Source organism: Stegostoma tigrinum, chromosome 6 (genome assembly GCF_030684315.1).
Source record: "Stegostoma tigrinum isolate sSteTig4 chromosome 6, sSteTig4.hap1, whole genome shotgun sequence".
NCBI lineage: Eukaryota > Metazoa > Chordata > Chondrichthyes > Orectolobiformes > Stegostomatidae > Stegostoma > Stegostoma tigrinum.
The window spans coordinates 95991826-96016705 of NC_081359.1; the positions used below are offsets into that span (position 1 = coordinate 95991826).

A 24880-nucleotide genomic window follows, 5' to 3' on the forward strand; every position below is an offset into this window, starting at 1 on the left:
GGTCCAACCTTCTTGACCTTGCCCCTCACCTGAGGCGTGGTGATGCTCAGGTTAAATCCCCACCAACTGTGTCTCTATGATGAAAAAACAGCCCTATGATTTTCTGAGACAATGGTGACTATCATCTATCTGACCATTAGCTTGCAGGTTTAATTTGAGCTAGACAGCAAGAAACTAAATTCACATTGATAAGCCTGCCTCATAAAACATCAGAGACGACTCAATGTATTCTAATTAGCAACAACACCCTGTGCCTGCCTAGCTTGGGTGTTAGATGGACATGTTTGCCACTCAGATGAACTAGGTTCTAATCTCTTGATAGCACTTTTTTATTTGTGGCTACCTTAATAGTGAGGTGGCTTTACTTAGTTTACCTTTTCCCTGCCAAAGAAGGATAGCTACTAATTGGCTCACGGAAAATGGATGTAAATGTGACACTTATAAAAGGAAACCATTCCTCTGTTGCAACTTAATAAGTGCGCTCATGCACCTGAAGAGATAATTTGCTGAAGTGCTCAAATGAATGCAAAATCTGAAACATATCTAAAAGCAATATCATGTGGGTTGCGGGGAAGGAAAACACTGGAAGATGTGAGAGAAGTAAGAACTTTTATTTGACAAAGTTGAAAATGTTACAGGTGTACTTTCCATTCTATGAAGTCAGTCCTGTTACCTTCACAACATTCTTAAGCAGTTTTATATAATATTACAAAAATAATTGTGATTGCACCAACATTAAAATTCAAATTGCACTGAGTTAATTGGTATAGTTTGGGTATAGTTAAGATACATTCCCATGACAGAGAAAGACAGATCAAAACAAAATCTCAGAGCTTCCAGCACGATAGAATTGACAGAGAGCGTGATGAAGCAGAAGATGGGGAATATGACAGCTGTCAAGTAAATAATTCAATTGAGAAATCGAGGCTGAGTTTAGAAAGGATGTGAAAAGGGAATACAAGAAGTGAAGATAGACTATGAGAGGATACTGGCAACAATAATAAATGAGAATCCAAATATTTTCTATAGACATATAAATAGCAAAATAGTGTTTAAAGTAAGAACATAAAAACAGATCATTTGTGCGGATGGCATGGTTAAGGTACGATATGAAAATGTTGTATCCTTCTTTACCAAGGAAAGAGACACTATTCAGGTCATAGTAAAGAGAAGGTAGGTGAGATAGTGGATAGGCAGACAAGTGATGATAAGGAGAAGATGCTTGTTTTGTTGAAAGGTCACAGATTTGACCCATCAGTTCTGTTTCTCTCTCCCTGGATGCTAACTGATCTATTGAGTCTTTCAAGTATTTTCTGTGCATTCGCACTCCATGATTTTTTTTTGCTTCAGTCTTGGGCTTGCATGTGATACACCAGAGTAGGAGGCTATGCACATTCTAATTTCCTGTCACATTCATATTTCCTGCCACTCGATAGCATTGTCTGAAAAATGATTAATTGATGGCTTTTTTAAAAAATCTGCTATAGGTCTCACTTTAGTTAAGAATTTAGCAGCCTCCTGTGCGTTGTCATTGCTATCATCTAGTAATAATTGCTTCAGGAATTCAACGGTCCTAAACGAAGACAACTCATTTGCCAAGACAAAACAGAGATAGTTTCATTAATTTCTTTTGGACTCAAAATGTGCACTAAAATGCAGATGCTTGCTGCACAAACCAGAATGATATAAAATAACTTTGCCAAGTTCATGTGCAGCAAGGGAAGATAGGAATGGAACTCTATCCATGTTCCATCATGATGTTGACATTTGTGTTAAGGTACAAAAGAGATAACCACAATGGATAGCGCTTGAACATTACAAGTGCTACACAGAACAATTGTTTTAAAACAAAATACTATTTTGCCCTTATTAGGTATTACTGATTCTGAAGAGTTATCTTCCTTATTAAGCAATGTGATTTATTTGTCCCAAAATGCACTATCTTTTTTTCAGCGGTATTTCCCCCTGCAATTAATTTTCGTTTTGTACACACTTTTGCCATATTCCACGTCTAAAGAAATTTTCTGTACTTCTTCCCTTTGTAGAAAGTTGATTTCTAATGCATGATCGATCTGAGATGTTATTGTTATCAAAACATTGTTGGCTTATTAAACCATTGAACAGAAGGCTTCTGATGTTTTCTTTCTCTCTGTTGAACAAAGAAGTGTTGTGCCAGGAATAATACACTTTGACAAGTGACCAGTGACCTGTTTACGGTGGTATAGATCAATATAACATTATAAGCCAGGACTTGAGGAGACAGTGGAGAAAGACTTCACAAAAATGTTTCACACAGCATCCAGTCTACTTTAATCAATTAACTTATTTATTGTCAGTGAGATATTTGTAGACATGTTTTTCAACATATCTAAGCTAACTGCACTTCAAGTTCACCCTACTATCTATGAGGTACTTTGCAATGTCTTAAGGATATGATAAGGTCTTATACGCAGAATGTTTCTACTTTTTGGTTCTTACTGCATGTAAAGTGATTGCTATGTTGGACAATACTGTAGTACTCACAATGTTTCAAATAACTGTATTGTTCATTAAGCTCACTGGCACATTTCTAGGATGTGAAAGCAGTTAAATAAATAGAAACATTCCCTTTTTATCCTTTTGTTAAGTCTGTGAAAAACAAAGATTTGTAATGAAAGAACACAGAAAGGACACTGAAGCTTATTGAGCCAAAGGAACTTTACTTTGCATCTAACTCTGCTATACCTCACCAAAATGTGTTCGGTGCTGACAGTCAATTTGGAGAATGTAAAATATTCCATTTTTGAGCATCAATATCTCTCACATTTAGGAGTATGAAGTAAACTGCAATGAAGCTAAATAATTAGCTGAAGGTGTACAGAAGTTTGTTCTGATATGGAAAGAAAAGTTTCCAGGTGAAATTTTATGTTAAAACGCAGAAAAATTGATCACTCATTTTAATGGTCGATGTAAGATATTACAAGAATGAAACGACTGACACATTGGTCTATATATCAAATGCAGATTAATAGCAAATAATTGTTGAAACTGTGTTGAGGTGTTCTAACAATGTAAGGAAGAGCTATATGAATATAGGTCTGTCTCTCTTTCTTTCAGATGACTGTTACTGTGTGGACTTTTCTAGTTATCTCCTGTTGTTGTTGTTGATTGTTATTCAAGGTATTTCTCCTTTATGGTAAACTGGACAATCTCCTCCAAATGTAATTATGCTCAAATACACAATTTTTCCGAAAAAATGTTTTTTTTTCCTAGCACAGCATAACTCAAGAAATTTCAGTTTAAATACTAACTCTCACTTGGACAACTGAGGATTAGCTAAGGAATGCCCGCACAAATTTATTACAGGCAAATTGTATTTATATACCTTTGTTGGATTTTTTTTAACAGGCTGGTTGAAAAGGTTGAAGACGATGGACTTCCAATAGCTGATCAATAAAGTGCCATGTAATAGGCTTGTCAGAAAACTTGGTGCTCCTCCAATAAACAAGACAAGACGCAAACATGTGAAGTTGGCTGAGTGACAAGAAAACCGGGGAGTGATGAATTTTTTTTTCAGGCTCGAGGAAGGTATACAGAGAAGATCCCCAGGAACGTCATTTACCTTCATCTCTACTAATGACTTGGATCCAAGGTGGACAATACACAATCTGAAGATGACAGCAAGATTTGAAGTTTGTGATCTGTGAGGAGGGTAGTGATGGGCTACAAGAGGATACAGGCAGGCTGGAATTGGCAGCCAGGTGACAGATTAAGTTTAATGCAGAAAAATGTGAAGTGGAACAAAGACCAGCAAGAAAATAATGGGTGCATTTTAAAGAATATGTGGAAGCAGAGTGACCTGAAGGGGGGCACATTCAAATAATTGAAGGTTGCAGGACAGTCATAAGAAGTGGTTAAAAACAGAAATGGAATTCTGAGCTTAAAAGCAAAGCTCACTCAAAGAGATTATGATGAATATTTTTGAACCGTTGGTTTAACTTTTGTGCAGTTCCAGTTGCCAAGGTTTTGAAAGATGTAATGGCTTTAGATAGAAACAAAATTTGTGAAGTTGATTCAAAGGATGACAAACTTCAGCTGGGTTGTTGAATTGCGGAAGCTAGAGATGTTCTTTCTGAGGAAGGGATAGCGAAAAGGAGATTTGATAGAAGTGTGCCTGTTGGTGGAAGGATCAACAAACAGAAGACACTTATTTAAGATGACTGGTGGTGAAAAGACTAATGGCAACATGGGGGCGTGAGTGGTTAGGATCTGAGAGTTGCTTGGCAGGATGACAAAGACAGGTTCAACTGTGGTTTTCAAAAGGGTATTGGATAATCACCTGAATAGACACCAATTGCAGTCAGAAGAGAAAAGGCAAGGAAGAACTAACTGAGTTGGATTTACAGAGAGCCAGATTTGACATAGTTTCCAAATCATGGCTGAATGGTTCCCTTCTGTACTGAAATTGTTATATAATCTTATTATTCCATAACTGATACAAGATAACATTTAGTAATAACTCAATGGGACTGAAATGACAGTTTTAACAGAAGAATGCAGATATGCCAAAATGCGGTTGTCTCAAGGAATGTTAGTTTCAGAATGAAATAGCAATCAACTAACAGTAAAATTATGATTTATACTAAGTCGTTCTTACAAGTCTTTCTTTCTTCTAATTGGTTATTCAATACACTTTTGTACCTGTCAGCCTCACATCATTCACAGGGTATAACTCAGCGCATCAGTTCCTAATAATCATTCTCTGTAGCATCACGAAGTGAAAAAAAAACTTTATTTGACAAGTTACATACACTGCTTCACACATGCCAAAAGCTAATGCTGCTCTTTGATGGCACTAAAGTTGAGTTATGGGTCTTTCAGATTCATGAATGAAACACTATAAGTTACAACTGAGGTAAATTACACAGAGATTAACAATGACAGAGGTTCTGCTGTGAGGCTATAACACAATTAAGAGTTCCAGACTACACCATAAATTTTGACAGCAATATTTGAGACTTTTACATCTAAGACCTGAGAATGTGCAACAGCCTTAAGCTACTTCTGAAATATACTTACTCCATCGTACAATTACGGCCACAAATGAAATTGATTTGGGCCATTCCACCCAAATGAGTTCTCTGTAGAAGCTGTGCACTTTTGTCCACTTTTACTTTTATTCTTCTGTGTATTCACAAGAGTTTCAGTAAAGTGTCAGTCTTGGTTCATTGGTCACATTCTTACCCCTAGTTTAAAAGTGGGTGTCTATATCCTACTCCAAAGTGAGTTCAGCACAATGTCTAAAGCAGACACCTAAATGCAGTTAAATAGAATGCCACATATTTCGTGTCTTTCAGAAATGATGTTAAACAGAGGCCAAATCTAGTCGCTTCAATGAACGTAGAAGACCCAGAGCACTCTTTGAAAAGAAGAAAGATCCTCTCTCCCGGAGTCCCGGACAATAATTATCCCTCAAACAACATCACTAAAACAGATCGATCAATCATTATTTCACTGCTGTTGGTTTCATCTTAATGAGCGCTGTATTGACGGTTGAACATCACAACAATGTCAACTTAAAAGTTAATTGGCTGAGAAATAGTTTGGTATGCCCTAACATCACGAACAGTGCTATTTAAGTACAAGCTCTTCCTTTAAATAGATTATTTTGTGAACCTGTTAGAATCTGTTCTGATTAGTTTTGTTGTTGGAGCTTCGTGTCCTCATTAACTGTTTCCGATATTGCTAATCATATGGCTGCTGGCTGGTTCTTCATACGGTGTTAGTCTCAAATGTTTTGTGTCTGCAGCCTTGGAAATTGTAAGAAATGTTGACCATCCTTTGAGTGAGTATATTTTTCCTGCTGCGCCCTATGTTTACTTCTCACGAAGATAAATCAAAACAGGTGATCCAGTCAGTATCACAGTACTGTTTGTCAAAACTTGTGCGCAGATTGGTTGCCATTTTTCTTACATACAACTGTAACAGATTAATTGGCTGTAGCAGTCCTTGTGGGAGATTGGCAGTGAAAGACTAAATGTAAACTTCTCTTTCTAAACTTATGAAACTCGTGAGCAGGAGGAACATAAATGTAACGTTGCATTGATTCCCTGCAAAAAGAAGTCTTATAAATTCGCCTTGAAATGGGACAATACTTAGTATTTTGCTGCACAATTTATAAAAAAAATCAGCATTGAATGAGGGGGTGGGGAAGAAGTTTTCTTTTGTTTTCCTTGAAAGTGGTCGGCAGGGTGGAGAGTCGCTACTTTACTACGGCTTAGACGAACCTTGCACCAACTCTTCATAAGGAGGTGCCCACTGGTTACCCTCATGCTGTAAACAGTGCCAGGGCTTTCACTCCACTGACCACTGTACTCAGGGCTCAACTGATTTTCTCTGAAAAAGACCCTTTTGCCAGTCATCTGATTGAAAAAAAATAAACTAGATTTAGTTTCCATACACAGGCATTAATTTCTATAATTGCAGGGGTCCATTTTAAAACCATTAAGTCTGCAGCGCTTTGCCACCTATTGATAGGCATTCTTGCGTTTGCGAAATTAAATTCGTTGGTGGATAATTAACATCTCTCCGTCCAAAGTCTGGGGCCAATTTAAACAGCCGTGTTCAGCCAGCATTAGACGTGAATGCCAGATAACTGGGTTGGCATCAGGCTAACCAAAGGAAGCCATTAGCCCCAGACATGTAGAAGCTGAGGGCATGAAGCATTCTTTCGGGAGACTAAATTTGTCAAGTAGTTCACAGGTTGCTGTGGTTTTAACTTGTCTTTGTCCAAGTGATATGTCAGCATGACCCAGCAGAAAGCATGCTGTGGAAAACAATCCTTTCACTGTAGTGAGCTTGTTGTAAGCGGTGTTTGTGATATGACACAGCTTCATCTTCCCGGCCTATATATATTACTCAGCAGGGTGGCATCTTAAGGGGCAATATTAAAGTTGTCAACCTGAAGGGTTTTGTCCTTAAATAGTCAAATAAAACATACCCCGCATCTGTAAATGGGGTCGTTGTAAATTTTTGATACCAGTCCAGTAGTTCTTATTCATAGCCATGATCTGTGACCACACATTCATTGAGTCAGAGTTTTTTACAGCGTAAAAAGAGGCCCTTCAGCCCACTGCGTACAGGATGGTCATCAAATATCCATTTATTCCAATCCCACTTTCCAGCACTTGGCCTGCAGCCTGATATGTTCATCTAAAATCTTCATGGTCCTGAAGGTTCCCACCTCCACCACCCTTTTTGGCAGTGAGTTCCACATATCCATCATCCTCTGGGTGAAAAACGTTTTCCTCAAGTCTCCGCTAAACTTTTTGCTCCTTACCTTAAAGCTGTGCCCCCAGATTATTGATCCCTCAGCTAACTGTAAAGTTTCTCTTGCCTGCCTGTGATCCGTAGAACTTTGTACACATCAGCCTTGTCTCCTCTCAAGTCCTACCTATCTGTAGTGTCATCACAGCTATAATACTCCAGCCAATGCAATGTCCTGGTGGACCCAAACAGAAACTGATGGGAAAACTCAGCAGGTCTGACAGCATCTGTGAGCAGAGTAAACATTTTCTGCCCAGTGACACTTTTTCAGGAAAAGAACCAGTTCTGAAGAAGGGTCACTGGACATAAAACGTTGATCCCCTTTTCTCCTCACTGGTGTCGCCAGACCTGGTGAGTTTCTCGATTCTGTTTTCGATTCTGATTTCTAGCATTCGCAGTTCCTTGGTTTTTGTTTTGGTTTGACATCCTGTGAACCTCCTTCGCACCCCGCGCAATTACATCCTCCCTGGAACGTGACGACAGAACGGCACACAATGCTCCAACTGGGGCCTTCTAATGTTAAATACAGCTCCATCATATCCTCCCTTAAGGATTCCCAGGCCATAATCAATGTTTGACAAAAAAGGGCAAATATTATATTCTCACACTCACCAAAAGCAGGGAGAAGTGTGTCTTATCTACTTCCAAAGCTTTTTGTATACTTCTCATAAGTGTGATAACGACCTGCACTTGGCCGATTCACACTGTCCCCTGGGTGAGGATTCTTACAGCAGACTCCGCTTAGGAAGGGAAGCTAAGGGCATTTAACCTATTATTGAGGATTTCACTACCTCCAAGGTGACCAGCCTGGGTTAAGAATGACGACTGTGACCTCAAATTTAATTTTTCCCATGCTTGAAATAAGTTTCTACATTCTCGTCTCCCCTAGGGCGGCACTGTGGCTCGCACTGCTGCGGCACAGTGCCCGAGACCCGGGTTCAATTCCACCTTCGGGTAGCTGTGTGGAGTCTTCTCCCCGTGTCAGCGAGGGTTTCCTCCGGGTGCTCCGGTTTCCTCCCACAATCCAAAGATGTGCAGGCTAGGTGGATCGGCCATGCTAAATTGCCCGTAGTGTTCAGGGGTGTGTGGGTTATAGAGGGACGGGTCTGGGTGGGATGCTTCAAGGCGGGCTTGTTGGGCCGAAGGGCCTGTTTCCACACTATCGGAATTCTATGGTAATATTTTCTGGTCAACTTGTCCAGAGATGCTATAATACATCCTTGAATCGTTTGAGACTTAAACCTGGGTCTCTTGGTCTAGAGGTAGGGACGCTATCACCTTGCCTAAAGGACCCTTACCCCCGAACGTCCCAAAATTCCTCTCACCTCTGTCTCAGCTATATTTGATAATATGTGATATTCTCGATCGCATTTACTCGAGCTGACAGCGACTCCTCAATCTGAATATTGACATCAAGGGGACACCAACGTTTCAAAACTCGTCAGCCACAAATAAACAGAGGATTTCAAATGATTGAGTACAGCAAAGAAGTGTGCGTGTATATTGGGGCGGGGGGTCCTCTGAAACGGGATACACACTGTATTTCCCCCAGGGACACTGCCAGAGCGAGAGTGCTCCAGCAAACGCGGTACCTGCGCGATGACAGTTTCGCATTACAAAGGAAACCAGGCCGTGCCAGCCTGTTCCGCCCTCTCGAGACTTCACCCTGGCACTGCCCTCTCCCCTCAGGCTGGTTGAAGCGTGCTGCTATCATCCTGTTCCAAAGGAGCACTGCTTACTACCGCCGCCAGAGATTCATCTCCAAACGCACGCTCACACGTCGCCATCTGTGGGGGGACACAGGCAGGATCTGGCTCGGACAGCTGCTGTCTTCCATCCCTCACCGGGACCTTTCTTTTCCCCTAAGAGCTCACGGACTCGCGGCTCCTTGTCGTGGGGGTTGGGGGGGGGGGTGTGGTGCGGTTGTATCCCCGGCTCAGCTCCAGAAAAATAGTCTCCGCCAACTGTTCACTGCAACTCAATCACCGCCTACTCCCAAAGGCTGAGATCTGATATTCATATTTTATGTTCATATATGTGCATTCAAAGTGGACCCTGATAGTTTATATGTACCAGAACATACACAAATGGGCTCTACAGAGATGTGTGTGCATATCTGAAGGGGAGTTTGACATTTTACATATCGAATATTCATTGACAACTCGTATAATACTTTATATATCAGAGCACACACAAATGGGCTCCACAGAAATATGGGTATATTTAAAGGGGAATACTGACATTTTATATAGAGTACACGCTGACAGATCGTACAATAGTTTCCATATCAGATTACACACAAATGCATCGATATACTGACGTGTATTAAATTTCAGGATGAATACTGATGTATACACAGATATGTACGGTCCTAGTTGAGGTGTACATTCAGAGGACATCCTAGAAATTTCGAGAGTGAAATTGTCTGCCTCGGAATGTTCACTGTTAGCACTTCAACGTGCCACAGAAAAATGCACTCACACCGCACACAGACATTACCGAGACATTACATCCGCCCCTCATTTCCCAACACGCTTCTAAGTCCCTCAATTTCGCCATTCACATTGTTGTAAAGTTAATGCCCATCTCCCCGCACACTGCTAAACTGCAAAGGGACATCTTCAATAAATACTGAGCCCCTCTGGGCTCTTCCGCGATGGTTTGGGGGTGTGAAGGAGGGAACTGTGCGTGTGCGTTGACCAGGGGGGTCCCTCCACATCAGTTTAAGATGGGCTATGGGTTTGTCGAGCCAGCCTGAAGACTCACTTGTTACGGGGCAATGTGTTAAACAGATGTGAGATTACCTCTTCTCCGCACAGCAAACATGCGATTATGTGCGACCCTGCCGGGTTAACACTTACCTGAGCGGTCACAAGTCTATCCCAAGACACAAGAGGCGGCTGCGAGCGAGATGGACTCCGAGAGACTGACTGTCCTACCATCCCCGGCCACATAGATTGAGAATAAAACGGAGCACCGGCAGTATTTGTCTGCCCCGGGACTCCGGTGTGAGTGAAGCTGCAGAGAGATAGAGAGAGGTTGGGGAGAGACAGAGACAGACAGAGAGAGAGAGAGGACAACAGCCGTCTGCATTCTCTTTTGTGCAGTCAACCCCTTCGGCAGGTTGGACAATGAACCGGGTCGTCGGGCATCACCTAGGCAAACAAAAATGAAAGTATTTCAGCACCGTCTGACGGTGGTAATCCCACATACTCGAGCCTTGTTCCTCGCCAAACCCGGGAGCGGGATTTTCCTGTCGACTTTTGAATTTGGCATCCACAACATGCACTTCAAAAACCCCGAAAGGGAGTTTTCCAAAGGATCATTGTAATAGCTCCTGCATGTTAATAGTTCGCTGAAATCTGTTGTTTGAATTATGATTCAAAATACACGCTAAATATTCCGGAATCTTGTGTGTATCGCTCTCTGTTCAAGATCTGGTGGACATATCAATCATCAACGTTACAGACTGTTCAAAACATTCACACTGCGGGCAAGGTGAAAGAGTCCGAACTACCTTTTCACATCTTAGAATACATGCTGTCACCTGTTACTCCCACCTCTCCCCAGATTTCACAGAAACTAAATGGTGTTACAGACCAGACCCGTGATGCGGAGTATCAGGGCGCCAGCTAAGTCAAGAGGCATAAGTAAGTGACACCTGGGTTGAACGCTACATAAAAATCCCATGCTTCGGTAATGGGAAAAGTTGTCAGGGCTCTAGAATGGACGAGCTTCGTTAACATATCAACGAACCCAGCCTCGGAATTATCAGAGGGCACCAAGCCCAGGGGCAATAACCATCGTCCCGTGCCCACACTGCACCCGGTCTCAGATGCATCCTCTCACGTTTGCACCAGTTGCCACACTGGGCCCTGTACATACTGTATCGTGACATAGTCACCCAATCAGATACGGCACCCGTCACACATGCACCCTGTCATATATTGCACCCTTTCACATATGCACCTTATCACATATTACACCCTATCATTTGTACTGTCAAATAACCACCCTGTCACATATTGCACCCTTTTACATTCTGCATCCTCCCATATATTGCACCCTGTCACACATTGCACCCGACAATACATTGCACCCTGTCATATATTCACCCTGTGACATATCGCACCCCACCATATACTGCACCTTGTAACATATATTCATCCTGTTACATATTGCACCCTGTCACATATTGCACCATGTCATATTTTGTACCCTGTCACTTTTGCACCGTCACATATTCACCCACTGACATATTGTACCCAGACATCTGTATTCCCTCGCACCGAGGTGGTTTAAACGGTCAAAGGTAGATTGCTCGATACCTTGCTCGCCCTGATTGCAGGAAAACTGCTGGCCTCCTCAAAACTAACCGCCCGATCCTGCGGTGAAACATGACGTCAGTGAACCCAATGGGACTCCCCTCGGTTGGAACAGTGGGAAAAGTGGGAATTTGGAGCCAGCTGGCGATCGCAGCTCGGCCCCGCTCTCCCCCAGTGCAGGAAAGCCGAATGAGGTAGAGAGGAGCGTCAGGAGAGGGCTTGTGGAGCTAGGAGGGGCTAGTTCACTCTGTCAGCGACTTGGTGCTGGATGGTAAGGCTGGAGCGACTCAAACGCTCCCACCTGTCAGAGGTGCATGTGCGATTTATCGCTGAGCCCGGGAAGCATCGCCGAGTCTCATTTATTTCGTGTCTCTTGATGGCTCCGAAGTGACAGATACTGACTGCTGCTACCTACACGGGGAGGCGAAAAAGAACAAAACTCTCTCTCTCTCTGTGTGTGTGTCAGCTTTCTCTCCAAATCCACTCTCTCCACTTTCCGGCTCGCTCTCTCCTTCACATCCTCTCCTGTCCAGAGATGCCAACGAAACTACTGGCAGCTTTCTTGTTACTCTCAGTCTTCCAAGCGTGGTAAGCAAACATTATGTGTATTATTGCCTTAAAACAGGCAGTTCAGCCTGACTGTGCGAGCGACTGGTGGCGGTTGTTTCTGTTTTACGGCTTTGTCAATCGGCGCCGTGGATGTTCTCCCCGTTATTTTTTTTCTGAAAAAGTTGTGAAATGCACAGGCTAAGCAGTGAAGCTGATGGGAAGCGGCAGATGTTGGTCGATAGGTCGTCTCCTACCCACACTCCCCCCAACACTATCCTCCCCCCCTCCCAGCATCATTTCTGATGTCGCAGTTTACGGTCTGATGCAGGGCTACAAGGCTCAGTCCCTGTTTTGTTTTGTCTGTACGCGGTTTTTTTTTGGGGGGGGGGCTCTGGAAAGTGGGATCTCGCCCACTCAGTCTGGGTGATGGGTTAGTAAAGTCAAACGGAAAAAAAAATCTCGCTCCATGAACTCCGAGTTCAGCCGCTTCAAAGAAATAGGCTCAACACTGTCAAACAGGGGGGTGGGTGTTTAATTCATCCCAGTCCCATGTTGTGATTTCAACCGGATAGTTTAGCGGTGTCAGAAATCCAGAGGACATCTGCTGTGAATGCAACGGGGTTACGTTGAAGCTACAAATCTTCCCTGAGAGACCTGTGTGTCTGAGCGAGGACCCTCAGGGAATGGGGACAGGGTTAACTGAGCATCTAATCGTTACCATCATCTGATCATACATTATGAAATGATGGAAATTAATCTTACAGAGGCCGAGCGGCAGGAGCTGGAACCCATCCAGCTCCCACGGCTGGGTGTCTGAGCACAGTAAATAAACAGCCACTAAGTGTATTTTGATATTAGGTTCTCTATTTGCAAGGCGCATAATAGAAACACCAAGCGAGGCTTGGCATTGGAATGCGGTGGATTGCAGGTTTATACTCAGTTGCCACGTACAGATTGGCGCTACCTGCACGCAGCAGGCAATTTGTCACTTCTGCCTTATTTCCAGCCGAGATTTACTCATTCCAGGCCCGGCACCGATAACCGTGTGGCATGTGCAACGTCACCTTTGATCTGAAGAGCTGGCCACTCTTTTAACGAGTGGGGCAGAGCGCGCAACGCCATCAAGAAATCAAAATTCACCCCCTATTCTTGCGCTCAAAGGCAGGAGGCACAAATGATCTCAAATGACTTCTTCTCTCCCCTTCCCTTTCTGACATCCGCAAGCCCCAAATTCAGAGTTTGAAGGCGAAATGCGTGCCGTTGAAGTTTGTCGTTGAAGTTAGTAAGTACAAAAACAGAGAGCCCACTTTTTTTATTTGAAGAGTTAGGATGAGATGAGAGCTCAAAGTATGTTGCACAACGGATGCTAACTGCAAATGCAGATGCAAAGGGGCGAGGAGTCTGTCTGATCGAGTGCCCTAGATACGTGACCCACTTCTCCACTTGGGCACCTGTTGCTGTCTGGAGTGGCCCCGTTGATCAAACTCTTGGGCAGCCCCGTTTCCCTCGCCTTGTGAACCCTCAGAAGACACGCACACGCAGGTTCACTTTGAGGGCCATCCGTTCACTCGGGAAGCGCGCCACCGCGGTTCCAATTGCCCGAAAGTTTGCAGACGCCCGCCACTGCGGGTCAGGGCTGCCGCCAAAATTTGCAGGCGATAACAAGAAGTGGCACCTGTCTTCTCTCTCTCGCAGCTCGAGAAAAATCGAGGATGACGAGGACGAAGACCGCACAGTCAACCAGACGTGGGTGCTGACCTCCAAAATGCAAGACAGAGACGCGACCAAAATTTTAAACCGTCTGCTGAAGGAATACGATAAGAAGCTTCGCCCTGACATTGGAAGTGAGTACGAGCAGGTATTTTGGAGGCCCTGTCCTAGCTCATGGCGGCTCAGGGACGTTTTGTCTGTGAAGGTTTTAGGTTTGCCTGTCTATGGCCGGGAGTTCTCAGGCGGTGTTCAATAAACAGGTCATGTTTCAGAAGCTGGGCTTTCTTTGAACCTTGAATTCTGATAGGAAACAAAAACAGAAGTTGTTGGAAAAGTTCATCAGGTCTGGCAGCATCTGCGGAGAGAAATCACAACGCTTCCTTCTGAGGAAAGCTCACTGGACCCAAACATTCAATCTGATTTCTGTCCTCGGACGCTGTCAGGTGGTGCTGCAGTCAATTTGGGCACAGCAAGCATTCACACAGAGTACTGTGAGGATGACCAGATCTTTTGTTAATAAAGTGTGAAGCTGGATGAATACAGCAGGCCAAGCAGCATCTCAGGAGCACAAAAGGTGACGTTTCCGGCTCTCTGATGAAGGGTCCAGGCCCGAAACGTCAGCTTGTGTGTTCCTGAGATGCTGCTTGGCCTGCTGTGTTCCTCCAGCTTCATACTTTATTATCTTGGATTCTCCAGCATCTGCAGTTCCCATTATCACAGATCTTTTGTTGTTGTGAATGTTGATTGAGGATAAATACTAGTCGGGAGCCCACAACATGTAGACTGAGTGATATGAGGATTAGCAACTGAGCCATGGCTGACACTGTAACAAATGGCAGAATCGAAATGTTGACCGGCAAAGCTTGCTGTGAGACTTAATGTGCACAATCAAGAATGCAAGATGGTTTAATAGATGCTTAAGGCCAGAACTTAGATATGACAACACAACACAATTGTTCTCTCCAAAATCTGACCACAACAGAAAATTCAGTATATTGGCCAATAAATTCTACATTGTAGAATGGCTTTGTTTTAATTTACTCTCGAGAATACAATGCTGTGGAAGTTTTGCCTCACACATGGAATCTCATAACTTGTGTAGTTTGGTAATAGAGTGATTGAGGAGGGAGGCTTCTATGCACTCCGTTAATCAAATACTGAAGCTAACAGTTTTTGCTCCTTTGCAGAAAATAAATTCCATTATTCAATGTACTTCAATATCACACACCTGTCAGCAAAGATTTCACTGGATTTATCAAAAAAAAGTACAACCCAATTGTCATGCAGTCAGAGTGAGAAAAACTAATTATTTGAAGGTGCATCATTTACTTCCAATACATAAATAAGTGAAACATTCTATAATTATGTGCACTGAACTGAATTAGCTGCATGGCAGGATGTAGGGTATGGCATTTTAATATATATGATTTATGGGTCATGTAGATTATTTCAAATGACAGCAGCTTAACCACACAAAACTCATGTGAAAACTTGACAGTATTTCCAATGAAGACACTGACACAGCAAAGAAATGGGATATAATTCTTATTTGTAATCACAAATCTTTCTTAATGTCAGTGCAAAAAGTCGAATGAGCAACTCGTCTGCTTCAAGTTGTTTATGTCAATAAACTGCTATGTTTGTGGCTGCAAATCACACACAATCAAAGAAAAAGCCCCAGTTTAAAAGGCTGTACTTGAACTGAAGGAATATAAAGCTAAATTTTTTTTTGTCAAAATATATATTCTGCACTTGCTATCGTTTAGGTGAGCTTAGTGATTCATTCACACTTTACTTCAATCTTCTGTTAGACTGTGTAAGTCATTTCATACCTGAAACAATAATCTGAAAGGTTTTTCAACTTGTCAAGTCCATTTCAGTAAAACACTTAATGTTACTTTACAGCTGCTTTTGTGGTTGACATATTTTCTACGTTTTACTATGGAAATAACAAGACGTCAGTATAAGTGGTAAAGAAAAAAAATTAGTGTAAAACACAAAGCAGAAATACCTTTCTATCCTTACAGGGTCTTTTGATTAGGCTGTCGAAGTTTTCAATTTCCATATTCAGTATACGATTATGGAAAGTGTTTCATGAAGAAAATTACTTGTGTCTCTTAATATATTGTTAATCAAGGTGTTTGTATTATGTGATGCCATTTTAGAGACAAATTCTACACAGCATGAACCCAAAACGACACCTGATGCCCAATGTGAAGAAGACAGAATTCACATAGTTTTGGATTATTTTGCCCAAGTTGTTGCCCATGATGTTTAAAGAGGGATGGGAGGACCTGAAGAATGGAAAGGAACAACCTACTTCACTTGTGTGGAGCAAACACGATCTACAGGGCACAAGTCAGGAGTGTGACTGATACCATACACTACCTGGATGGGTGAGGTTCATGCAACAACACTAAGTTTGACACTATACGAGAAAATACAGACCTCTTGACTGGCATCCCATCTACTTCCTGCAACATTCATTGCGGCTACCAGTGATGCATAGTGACAGCAATGTATACCTTCTATAAAGTGATTAGCAATAATTCACCAATCCTCTTCCATCAGCATATTCCAAACCTACACCATTTATGATCTATAATGACAAAGAAAGTAGAAGTATAGGAACACTGCTGCAAGTTTCTCTGCAAACCACACACCATTTTGACTTAAAGTTTTGTCACTGTTCATTCTCTGTTGCTGGACCAAACACTCTCTTCCATTGTGTGTAAGAGGTCAGTTAGCTCAGTGGTTGGATGGCAGGTTTGCAATATGGAGTGATGCCAACATCATTGGTTCATTTCTTGCATTGGATGAGGTTACTATGAAGGACTGCCTCTCAACCTCTTGCCTCCCCTGAGGCATAGTGACCCTCAGGTTAAACCACCATTCATCATATCTCCCCAATAAGGGAGCAGGGCTGTGCAATGCCTACATGACATGGACTGTTGAGACTCAAGAAGACAGCTTAGCACCATTTTCTTCAGGGTGATTAAGGATGGACGACAAAATGCTGGCTTTGCAAGCAATACCCACATTTCAGGTACAAATATAAATAAATAAACAAACAGCACTGCAGCTACCTATTCCAACACAGCTGACGTTAGAGAAGTGGCTGCACATCTGGCTATTTTTCTGTACATATTAGCTACCTATTTATAAACCTGCTGGATCACTGAGAGAGCCATTTAGTCACCTTGAAGAATGTCCCACAAAAATAACAATAAAACAGGTTTAAACTGATTGTTGTGTCAGTGTATTTGTAGTCTGGTAGCAAATAGCATCAAGTCACTTTTCACTTAAAATGTTTTGCGATCGGTTAATTATAGTTTATTTCAGCTTGTAGTTTAGCAATGTTTAGCTAGCCCGTATCACTTAAAGGGACAAAATGTATAGTGGCTGGACCAGGTGGTTGCAGACATGGCAGAAGTGCATCTGACCTGTGAAGGGAATGGTTGACTACCAGGAAGTCTAACAGAAACATTAGAAAAAGTGTAAGCCAGATAGCACTATTTCCCAAATGTAACAGACTGATACTATGTGAAAGTAAAAATGAGTAGGCTGCACAGTTTTTGGATGTCGCCCTTAAGGCCTTGGTTAAGAAGGAATGGAGAAATTGCATTTAATCATAGTTGGCTAGAAATCCACCCGGACTCAAGATCAATAGGCAATTGGAGCAAATAGCCATGGAAATCAATCATAGAATCATAAAATTTTACAGCACAGAAGGAGGTCATTTGGTGTATCATGTTTGTACTGGCTCCCAAAAGAGCTACTGTGGAGAGAAATCATCCCTGATGACATGGATACAGTGCTACAAGAAGCTCACGGGAGCCGACAGATGATATCAAGATCAGTGATTGTATCTTCAAATGCCATATCCTATCAAATAATTACTTTCCCAGGTACTCCTTAATTCACCACACTTCGTTCAAGGAACTTATGAATAATTTCTGTTGCTCAGGACTTAGCCCTGACATGCAGATATACCATCTCACTTTAATTCACATAGCACTGCTGCAACCTCTGTAATTGTGCTATCCGTGTAACTCCCAGCCTTGTGGATATGCCATAGTGTCTCTCGCTGCAGGTCAAGCTTCTAAAACAAGGAGTTAAATTTTCTACATTTGGGAGCTTTTGTTGCATATGTCATTATCTTGGATACCAATAGAAACCGTGACTTCCCACCTATGACAGGTCACACACATCATTTGGCCGCGCTCTCCTGACATGAGGTACTGTGCTATTTGAGTGGGAGAAGATGGAATCAGATGTAACTGTATTACAGTTGAAAAAAGGCAATTACAGAGACATGATGGAAGAGCTTGACAGAGTTGATTGAAAGGGTAGCCCAGCAGGGAAGATGGCGGAGCTGCAATGACATGAGTTTCTGGGCTAATTCAGGAGACACAGCAAAAATTCATCCCAATGAAGGGAAAACCTACTAAAGGGGAGGACAAGGCAACAACAGCTGATAAGAAAAGTCAGGGACAGCGTAAAAACAAAAGAAAAAACATACAGTGTGATGAAGATTAGTGAGACATTAGCTAGAGATTGGGGCACCTTTAAAAAACAGCAGAAGATTACTAAAAAAAAAGCAATAACAGGGTAGAAGATGAAATATGACAGTAAGCAAGCGATTGATATTAAAGAAGATTGCAAGAAATTTTTCAGATACGTAATAGGTAAGAAGCAAAAGCTGACCACTGGAAAATGGGACTGCAGAAGTAGTAACAGGGCATAAAGAATGGCAGAGGAACTGAATAGGTTTTCACAACAGTTGCATCAGTTTTCACAGTGGAGGTCACTAGCTGAAAATCAGAACTTCGGAGAGTCGGGGATAGGTGACTGTCGTGTTCGTCAGTAAGGTGAAGGTGGTAAAGAATCTGAACGGTCTGAAGGTGGATAAGTCACCCAAACCAGATGGACTACACCCCAGAGTGAAGGAGGTAGCTGAGGGATTGTGGAGGCATTGGTGGGCATCTTTCAGGAATCATGGAGTCAGAGGGATCCCATATCTCTGGAAAATGGTTAATGGAACACCCCTATTTCAGGAGAAAGGAAGGCAGGAAATTATAGGCTGGTTAACCTGATGTTGGTAAGACAAGGTGTCATACAGGAAGCTGCTAAATAGGATAGGCGCATGGATAGAAGTTTGGTTGACCGGCAGAAGAAGGAGAGTGAGATAAAGCGATCTTTTTCAGGATGTCAGCTGATGACAAGTGGAGTTCCAGGGAGGTCTGTGTTGGACCACAACTATTCATGTCCTGTATTAATGATCTGGAAGAAGGAACTGAGGGTATTGTTGCTAAGTTTTCAGGTGACACAAAGATAGTTGGAGGTTAGGTTATGTTGAGTAAACAGGAAGCTGCAATAAGTCTTGATCCGGCTGGAAAAGCCAGGTAATGAAGTGCCAATTGAAGTACAGAGTGGGAAAGTGTGATGTACTGCAATTTGATTGGAAGCATAAAGGCATAGACTATTTTCTAAATGAGAAAAGCCTTTGGAAGTGTGAAGTTCAAAGAAACTTGGGTGCCCTAGTTCAGAACTGTCTACAGGTTAACATATGGGTTTTGTTGGCAGTTAGGAAGGCAAATGCAATGGCAGCATTCATTTCAAGGAGGTTAGAATACTAGAGGAGGGATGTACTGCTGAGGCTGTATTAGGCTCTGGTCAGACTGCATTTGGTATTTTGTGAGCAGTTTTGGGCCCTGTATCGAAGGAAAGATTGAGAGGATCTAGAGGAGGTTTACTAGAATAATCCTGGGGATAAAAGGCTTGTTATATGAGGACCAGTTGAGGCTTCTAGATCTAAACTCAGTAGAGTTTAGAAAGATAAGCAGGACTGATTGAAACTCAGAGAATGTAGAGAGGCCTGGATTGAGTAGACAAGGGGAAGATGTTTCTACTGGCAGGACAGACAAGGACCTGAGGGCATAGCCTCAGAATGAAGGAGCTGTGGGTCGGGGCTCCTTTTGGAACTGAGATGAGGAATTTCTTCAACCAGAGACTGTTAATTTGTAAAACTCATTTCTGCAGGAGGTGGTGGAGGCCAAGACATTACATGTATTTAAGACAGAGATAGGTATGCTTTTGATTGATAAGGGGATAAGGGTTAGAGGCCAAAGGCTTCTCAACCCCATTCTCCTGCCTATCAGCCATGATCAATTTGCTGGAGCAGAATTAATGGGCTGACTAGCCTAATTCTGCTTTTCTGCTTTATGGACTTATAGTCTTAAACATAAAATTTGATTTAACCTTACCAGCTGACTTTTCTAATAACTTAAACTAAAAAGATACTCCACTTACCTTTAGTCTTCTTCTCATATTCTCTGACTGTTATTCATCCTCTAGTGATTTTCACTTAATCTTCGGTTAATTCCTTAGCAATTTTACACCTTTTAAAATAACTGCTTTTAGGGATTAATCTCTAAATGATGGTCCTTACCACACAATCAACTCACCATTAATTTTATTTTGAAACATTTCCTACTGGTCTTTAGCTTTTTAATCTGTATTTTTTTTTCCTATTTACCTGTAATCAGAAAACAATTTATAATAGATAGACACATCACTAGCTATATGAATGAATGACTTTATGGTTTTCCTGTGCCGTCACTCTTTGTTTTGTGCTGGTGTCCTTATCTTGAGCCTCAATTTATCCTGTTAAAAGACTTAAAAACTGTGAACCAAAAAAAATGCAAAAAACTCCTCTTCCCCAGTTCAAGAAATTCCCACAGTGTTCCAAATTCCCAGAAATACGCCCCACTCTGGCTTTGCCTTACTCTGGAAGTACTCACTCCCAACTGCTGATGTGGAACTTGCTGATCTTGTGTTGTAACTTGGCCAGGTTGGTATATTATTATGTGTACTTGGCAATGCTTCAGGCATGCCCTTCCGGACAATGAAGACTCCATCCATAGTACATGAGATTTCGCGGAGTCTGAAACCAGTGTTCCCAGGGAAAGTCCCTTCTGCCATTGTGCCACCAGATCTAGTGAGTTTGTCCTGCCAGTGCTAGAACAGGACATGCCCAAGGATAGTGATGGGTTGTTAACTACGTGTTATGATTCCATCCGTAGTCTGATGCCGGACTAGTCAGTAAGATAGATTGTTCTCCTAATTTTGGTACTAAACTTCTAGATGATTGAAAAGACAACTTTAAAGGGTCCAAAGGGTCTGTGTTTGGCATTTTCATTCCCTGGTCTCAGTTAATGCCAGGAGGTAACTCCAATATCTTACCTTCCTTTATATATTGTAAAAGTTTAATACACCAGAATGCAGAGGCCAGTGAAGAGTCATTCGCGTTGCTGTGAGTCTGGGCCACACCTAGGCCAGGACAGGCAAGGACAACTGGTTTCCATCCCTTGAGCATACTGGTGAACCAATTGTTTTCTTTTTCAATTAGAGTTAATAATGGTCACTATTAGTCTAGTTCCTCATTCCAGATTTTACTGAATAAAAATTTCAACATCTGCCAAACTGAGACTCAAACCCATGTCCCCAGAACATTCATCTGCAATTGGGTTACTTGTCTAGTGACATCCTGTGTCACCCACCCCTCCCTGCCATGGCATTTTAGAGCTCTGTAGGATGTAACAGTACTAAAATTAAGTGCAAACAATCCTAATTTCTCACCCACAATATTACAACTGAATGGAAGCCCCTCTTGTGATAATCCAACCTACAGTTCGCACATCCTGGAGGGGCAGTTAGTTTATTTGACATCATACATTTTACTGCTCACTGAAGAGAAAACATAAATTTTATAAGCACTCATGCATTTTGTTGGCCACCAGAGTAGATTTACATAATTTTCATGTAAAAAGCCAAGTAATACAAATCCTCAATGCAATGACATTTTTATGAACATGAGAAAATAGATAGGTACGCCAGTAAGTTCTTGATTGCTGGATGTACATTTTGTGCGATGTGCTGGATATGAGATTCAAGGAGTTTGCTAGCATGATTTATTCAATCCGGTAAACTTGTTCTCGTGCCTTCTGACAGTACTGCTGTTGGTTATCAGACACAAGTGCAAAAAAATGTAAAATGTAGCCCAGTTTGTGCTTAAAATTCAGATGAGAATGTCGCCCAACCAAGCACAGAATCCCAATATGTCAACCCATTTTCTATTCATGCCCATCATTTAGACTTCTAAACATAAGCAAGCATAAAATGTTTCACAAATATTTCATTTGCAATTTACAGTACACTATATACAGTGAAGTACTGCTCATTTTGGCTAGATAGAAGCTTATTACATGTATCAAAACAGTACTGTGTGAAGTACATGTTTTAATTCAGAGCTTTCTGGTAGCTCTGTGACTTAATTGTTGAATCTGTTGTAATTCAAATACAGGATAACACAATATATAAACCTACTATTGGGTATGAAATTTATAAAGCTGCTGATAATGAGCGTAATACTTCCTGAAAAACTGGCTTATACTTTGGTAAGATTTGATGAGAGTTCAGCATCCTTCTCAATTCATAGGGTAAAAACAGCTGTAAACATCAATGGTAAAATGTAATTAATTTTTATACCCTTGTGTTTGTTACTTAATTGCAATATCTTGATTCACCTGATATGTCCCAATAATTTTTACCTTGGGGATATATCTGGAACATCGTATTCTCTCATTCTATTCTTGATTGTTCCAGCATGAATTTGTCCTTTTTCCCATTATCAATTTCAAGGCTGTTGAATATGTCCATGTTTACAGTCAAAGAACCGCAATGGCTATTGTTATTTAGGGTGGGACTTGAACCCGGAGCTTCTGACCCAGAGGTGGGATGTTAGCACTGTTCCACAAAATCAGATGAATCTGCTCTCCTCAGATATATTACATTCATTCATTTAACCAAACTAGGGTGTTATGAGAATGAGTTGGAACCAGAAAGTGGTGAAAAGGAAATACCTTTTTTTTTCGCCCAATTTGTGCTCTCCAGGCTTTAGTGACACAAGTTGCTTATGTACTGAAAGAGTAAATGTTGAAGGTGTCTTAGCCTCTGTTGATGTCACACACAATCTGTGGGTAGAGATAGTGAGTTCTACTTGTCGGTAATTTCCTAAGCAACCTGTTCAGAAATATTATTTCACATGCTGTAGAGCCAGTGGGACTTGAACATTGGTCTCCTGGCTCGTAGATAGGGATATTACCTGTGCACCATGAGGTTTCATGTCAAATCACTGACAGTTAACGCTCAGCAAAAGGCTCAAGTCAAGGCTGGGAAGAAATGCAGACAACAGGTCTTGAATTTGCACTGGGAAATGCACGTGCATTTCAGGATTATCGGCAAGGCAATAGCCTGACATTGAGTTCTTCACTAGCCTTCACAGGGAGAATCGGTGTCTATAGAGCTTGAGACTGCTAGTAATATATTTGACTTGTAATGTAGTTGTACTTATTGTTGTAATACAGTGAAACATCTTGTTAACCAGATACTGCCTTTTCTGTAAAGACTCTCTGGTGTGATATCCTCAATCACTGATCATCAGATAGGCCCTTGACAAAGAAACAATTAAAAGAAAAAATGCTGGAGAAACTCAACAAGTCTGGCAGCATCTCTGGAGAGAGAAACAAACTTAAAGTTTTGAGTCTGCTATGACCTATTCAGTTCTGGTGTATGTTTGGTATTGTTTTCATTCACTATTGAAAGTCAAATGTGTAACCAACAGGTGTAGGGACAGTTGCCAGCTAAATTTGAAAGGTTTGCACACAGACCAAGATGTCAATGATGACATTGTGCTTTCCCACTGTATTTTAGGTTACAAAATAAGAAGAACAGACTCCATTGGAAACCCTGATATTAGTCAGAACTTTCAGAGCATTGTGGCCTATATATTACGGGGTTCCTCATTGCCCATTTGAGAATGCAGTTTGTAATGAGGTCAGCCAGGTGGACCTTATAGAATATGAGTTCCCTGATTGAGGCAGTCAGTCTGGTTCAATCAGGGAGCCCTGGCTGACAGATATAAACAGGAGTGTCCACTCTGAAAGCTGGCTCTGAGGGAGCTTGATCAGTATCAAGGACTCTCTATAAATAAATAAATGATGACTTGATGACAGGATACCAGTCAATGTGAAGTTATTTCAGAGGATAGATTTCAGACTTCAGCCTGCTTTCTTGACTGTTTTCTGGATCTTGGCAAGTAGGCTACTTCCTGCCCCGGATCGTTGGCCAATACTTACAGAGGTCTCGAGCTCTGGCTCATTCACCAGGCTGACTTTCAATATGGAATAAAGTCTTGGTTCAGACCAACTTTTATTTTCCTTTTAGAACATCTGGTAATGCACAGGGCAGACTGTTAAACTGCAGGAAAAAGTTAGAAGAGAACCTGCACATCCCCAGATAACATGCAATATTCCTCTGGTTTTTGGAAGTAGGGAACATGAACAGGCCACCTCTTTGGCTTTTTTGGGTAACAGATTTCCTTATCACTTTACATGACTCAAATGAGTCCCCTCGGACATTGTAGACTCACCTTTTGCCTAGTTTTGCATCATCTGCAAACTTACTAATCAGACCACCAAATTCTCCTCCAAGTCATTTATAAATATTACAAACAACAGGAGTCCCAGCACTGATCCCTGTGGAACACCACTGGTCACAGATCTCCAGTCAGAAAAATGCCCTTCCACCTACTTTCTGTCATATATGACTAAACTAGTTCTATATCCATCTTACTAGCTCACTGCAGATCCCATGTGACTTCACTTTCTGTGTCAGCCTGCCATGAGGGACCTTTTGAAATGCCTTGTTAAAGTCCATGTAGACAATATCTACTGCCCTACTCTCATCAATCAACTTGTCACTTCCTCAAAAAACTCAATCAAGTTTGTTAGACACAACCTCCCCCGTGCAAAGCCATGCTCCATATTGCTAATAACTCTGCATTTTCCCAAATGTGAGTAAATCCTGTCCCTAAGAATCTTCTTCAGTAATTTACTTCCTTTGTCCGAGAGTGGACCTACCCTCTCATG

General features: G+C 41.8%; 1 protein-coding gene and 1 long non-coding RNA gene across 2 annotated transcripts in view; one reads left to right on the top strand and one right to left on the bottom strand.

Moving 5' to 3' along the window:
- Positions 1-676: 676 nt before the first annotated feature.
- LOC125453299 (uncharacterized) lies at positions 677-11985 on the bottom strand. Its single transcript, XR_009445866.1, has 3 exons — positions 11634-11985; positions 10167-10460; positions 677-6401 (listed from the first exon to the last, which is right to left on the bottom strand). It is a non-coding gene; the product is annotated as an uncharacterized LOC125453299 (long non-coding RNA).
- LOC125453581 (gamma-aminobutyric acid receptor subunit gamma-3) overlaps positions 11857-24880 on the top strand; it is a 577393-nt gene continuing 564369 nt past the window's right edge. The window contains exons 1-2 of the mRNA XM_059646785.1: positions 11857-12218; positions 13875-14023. Coding sequence (XP_059502768.1) covers positions 12166-12218; positions 13875-14023 — 202 coding nt within the window. The 5' untranslated portion in view covers positions 11857-12165. The remainder of the gene's footprint in view (positions 12219-13874; positions 14024-24880) is intronic.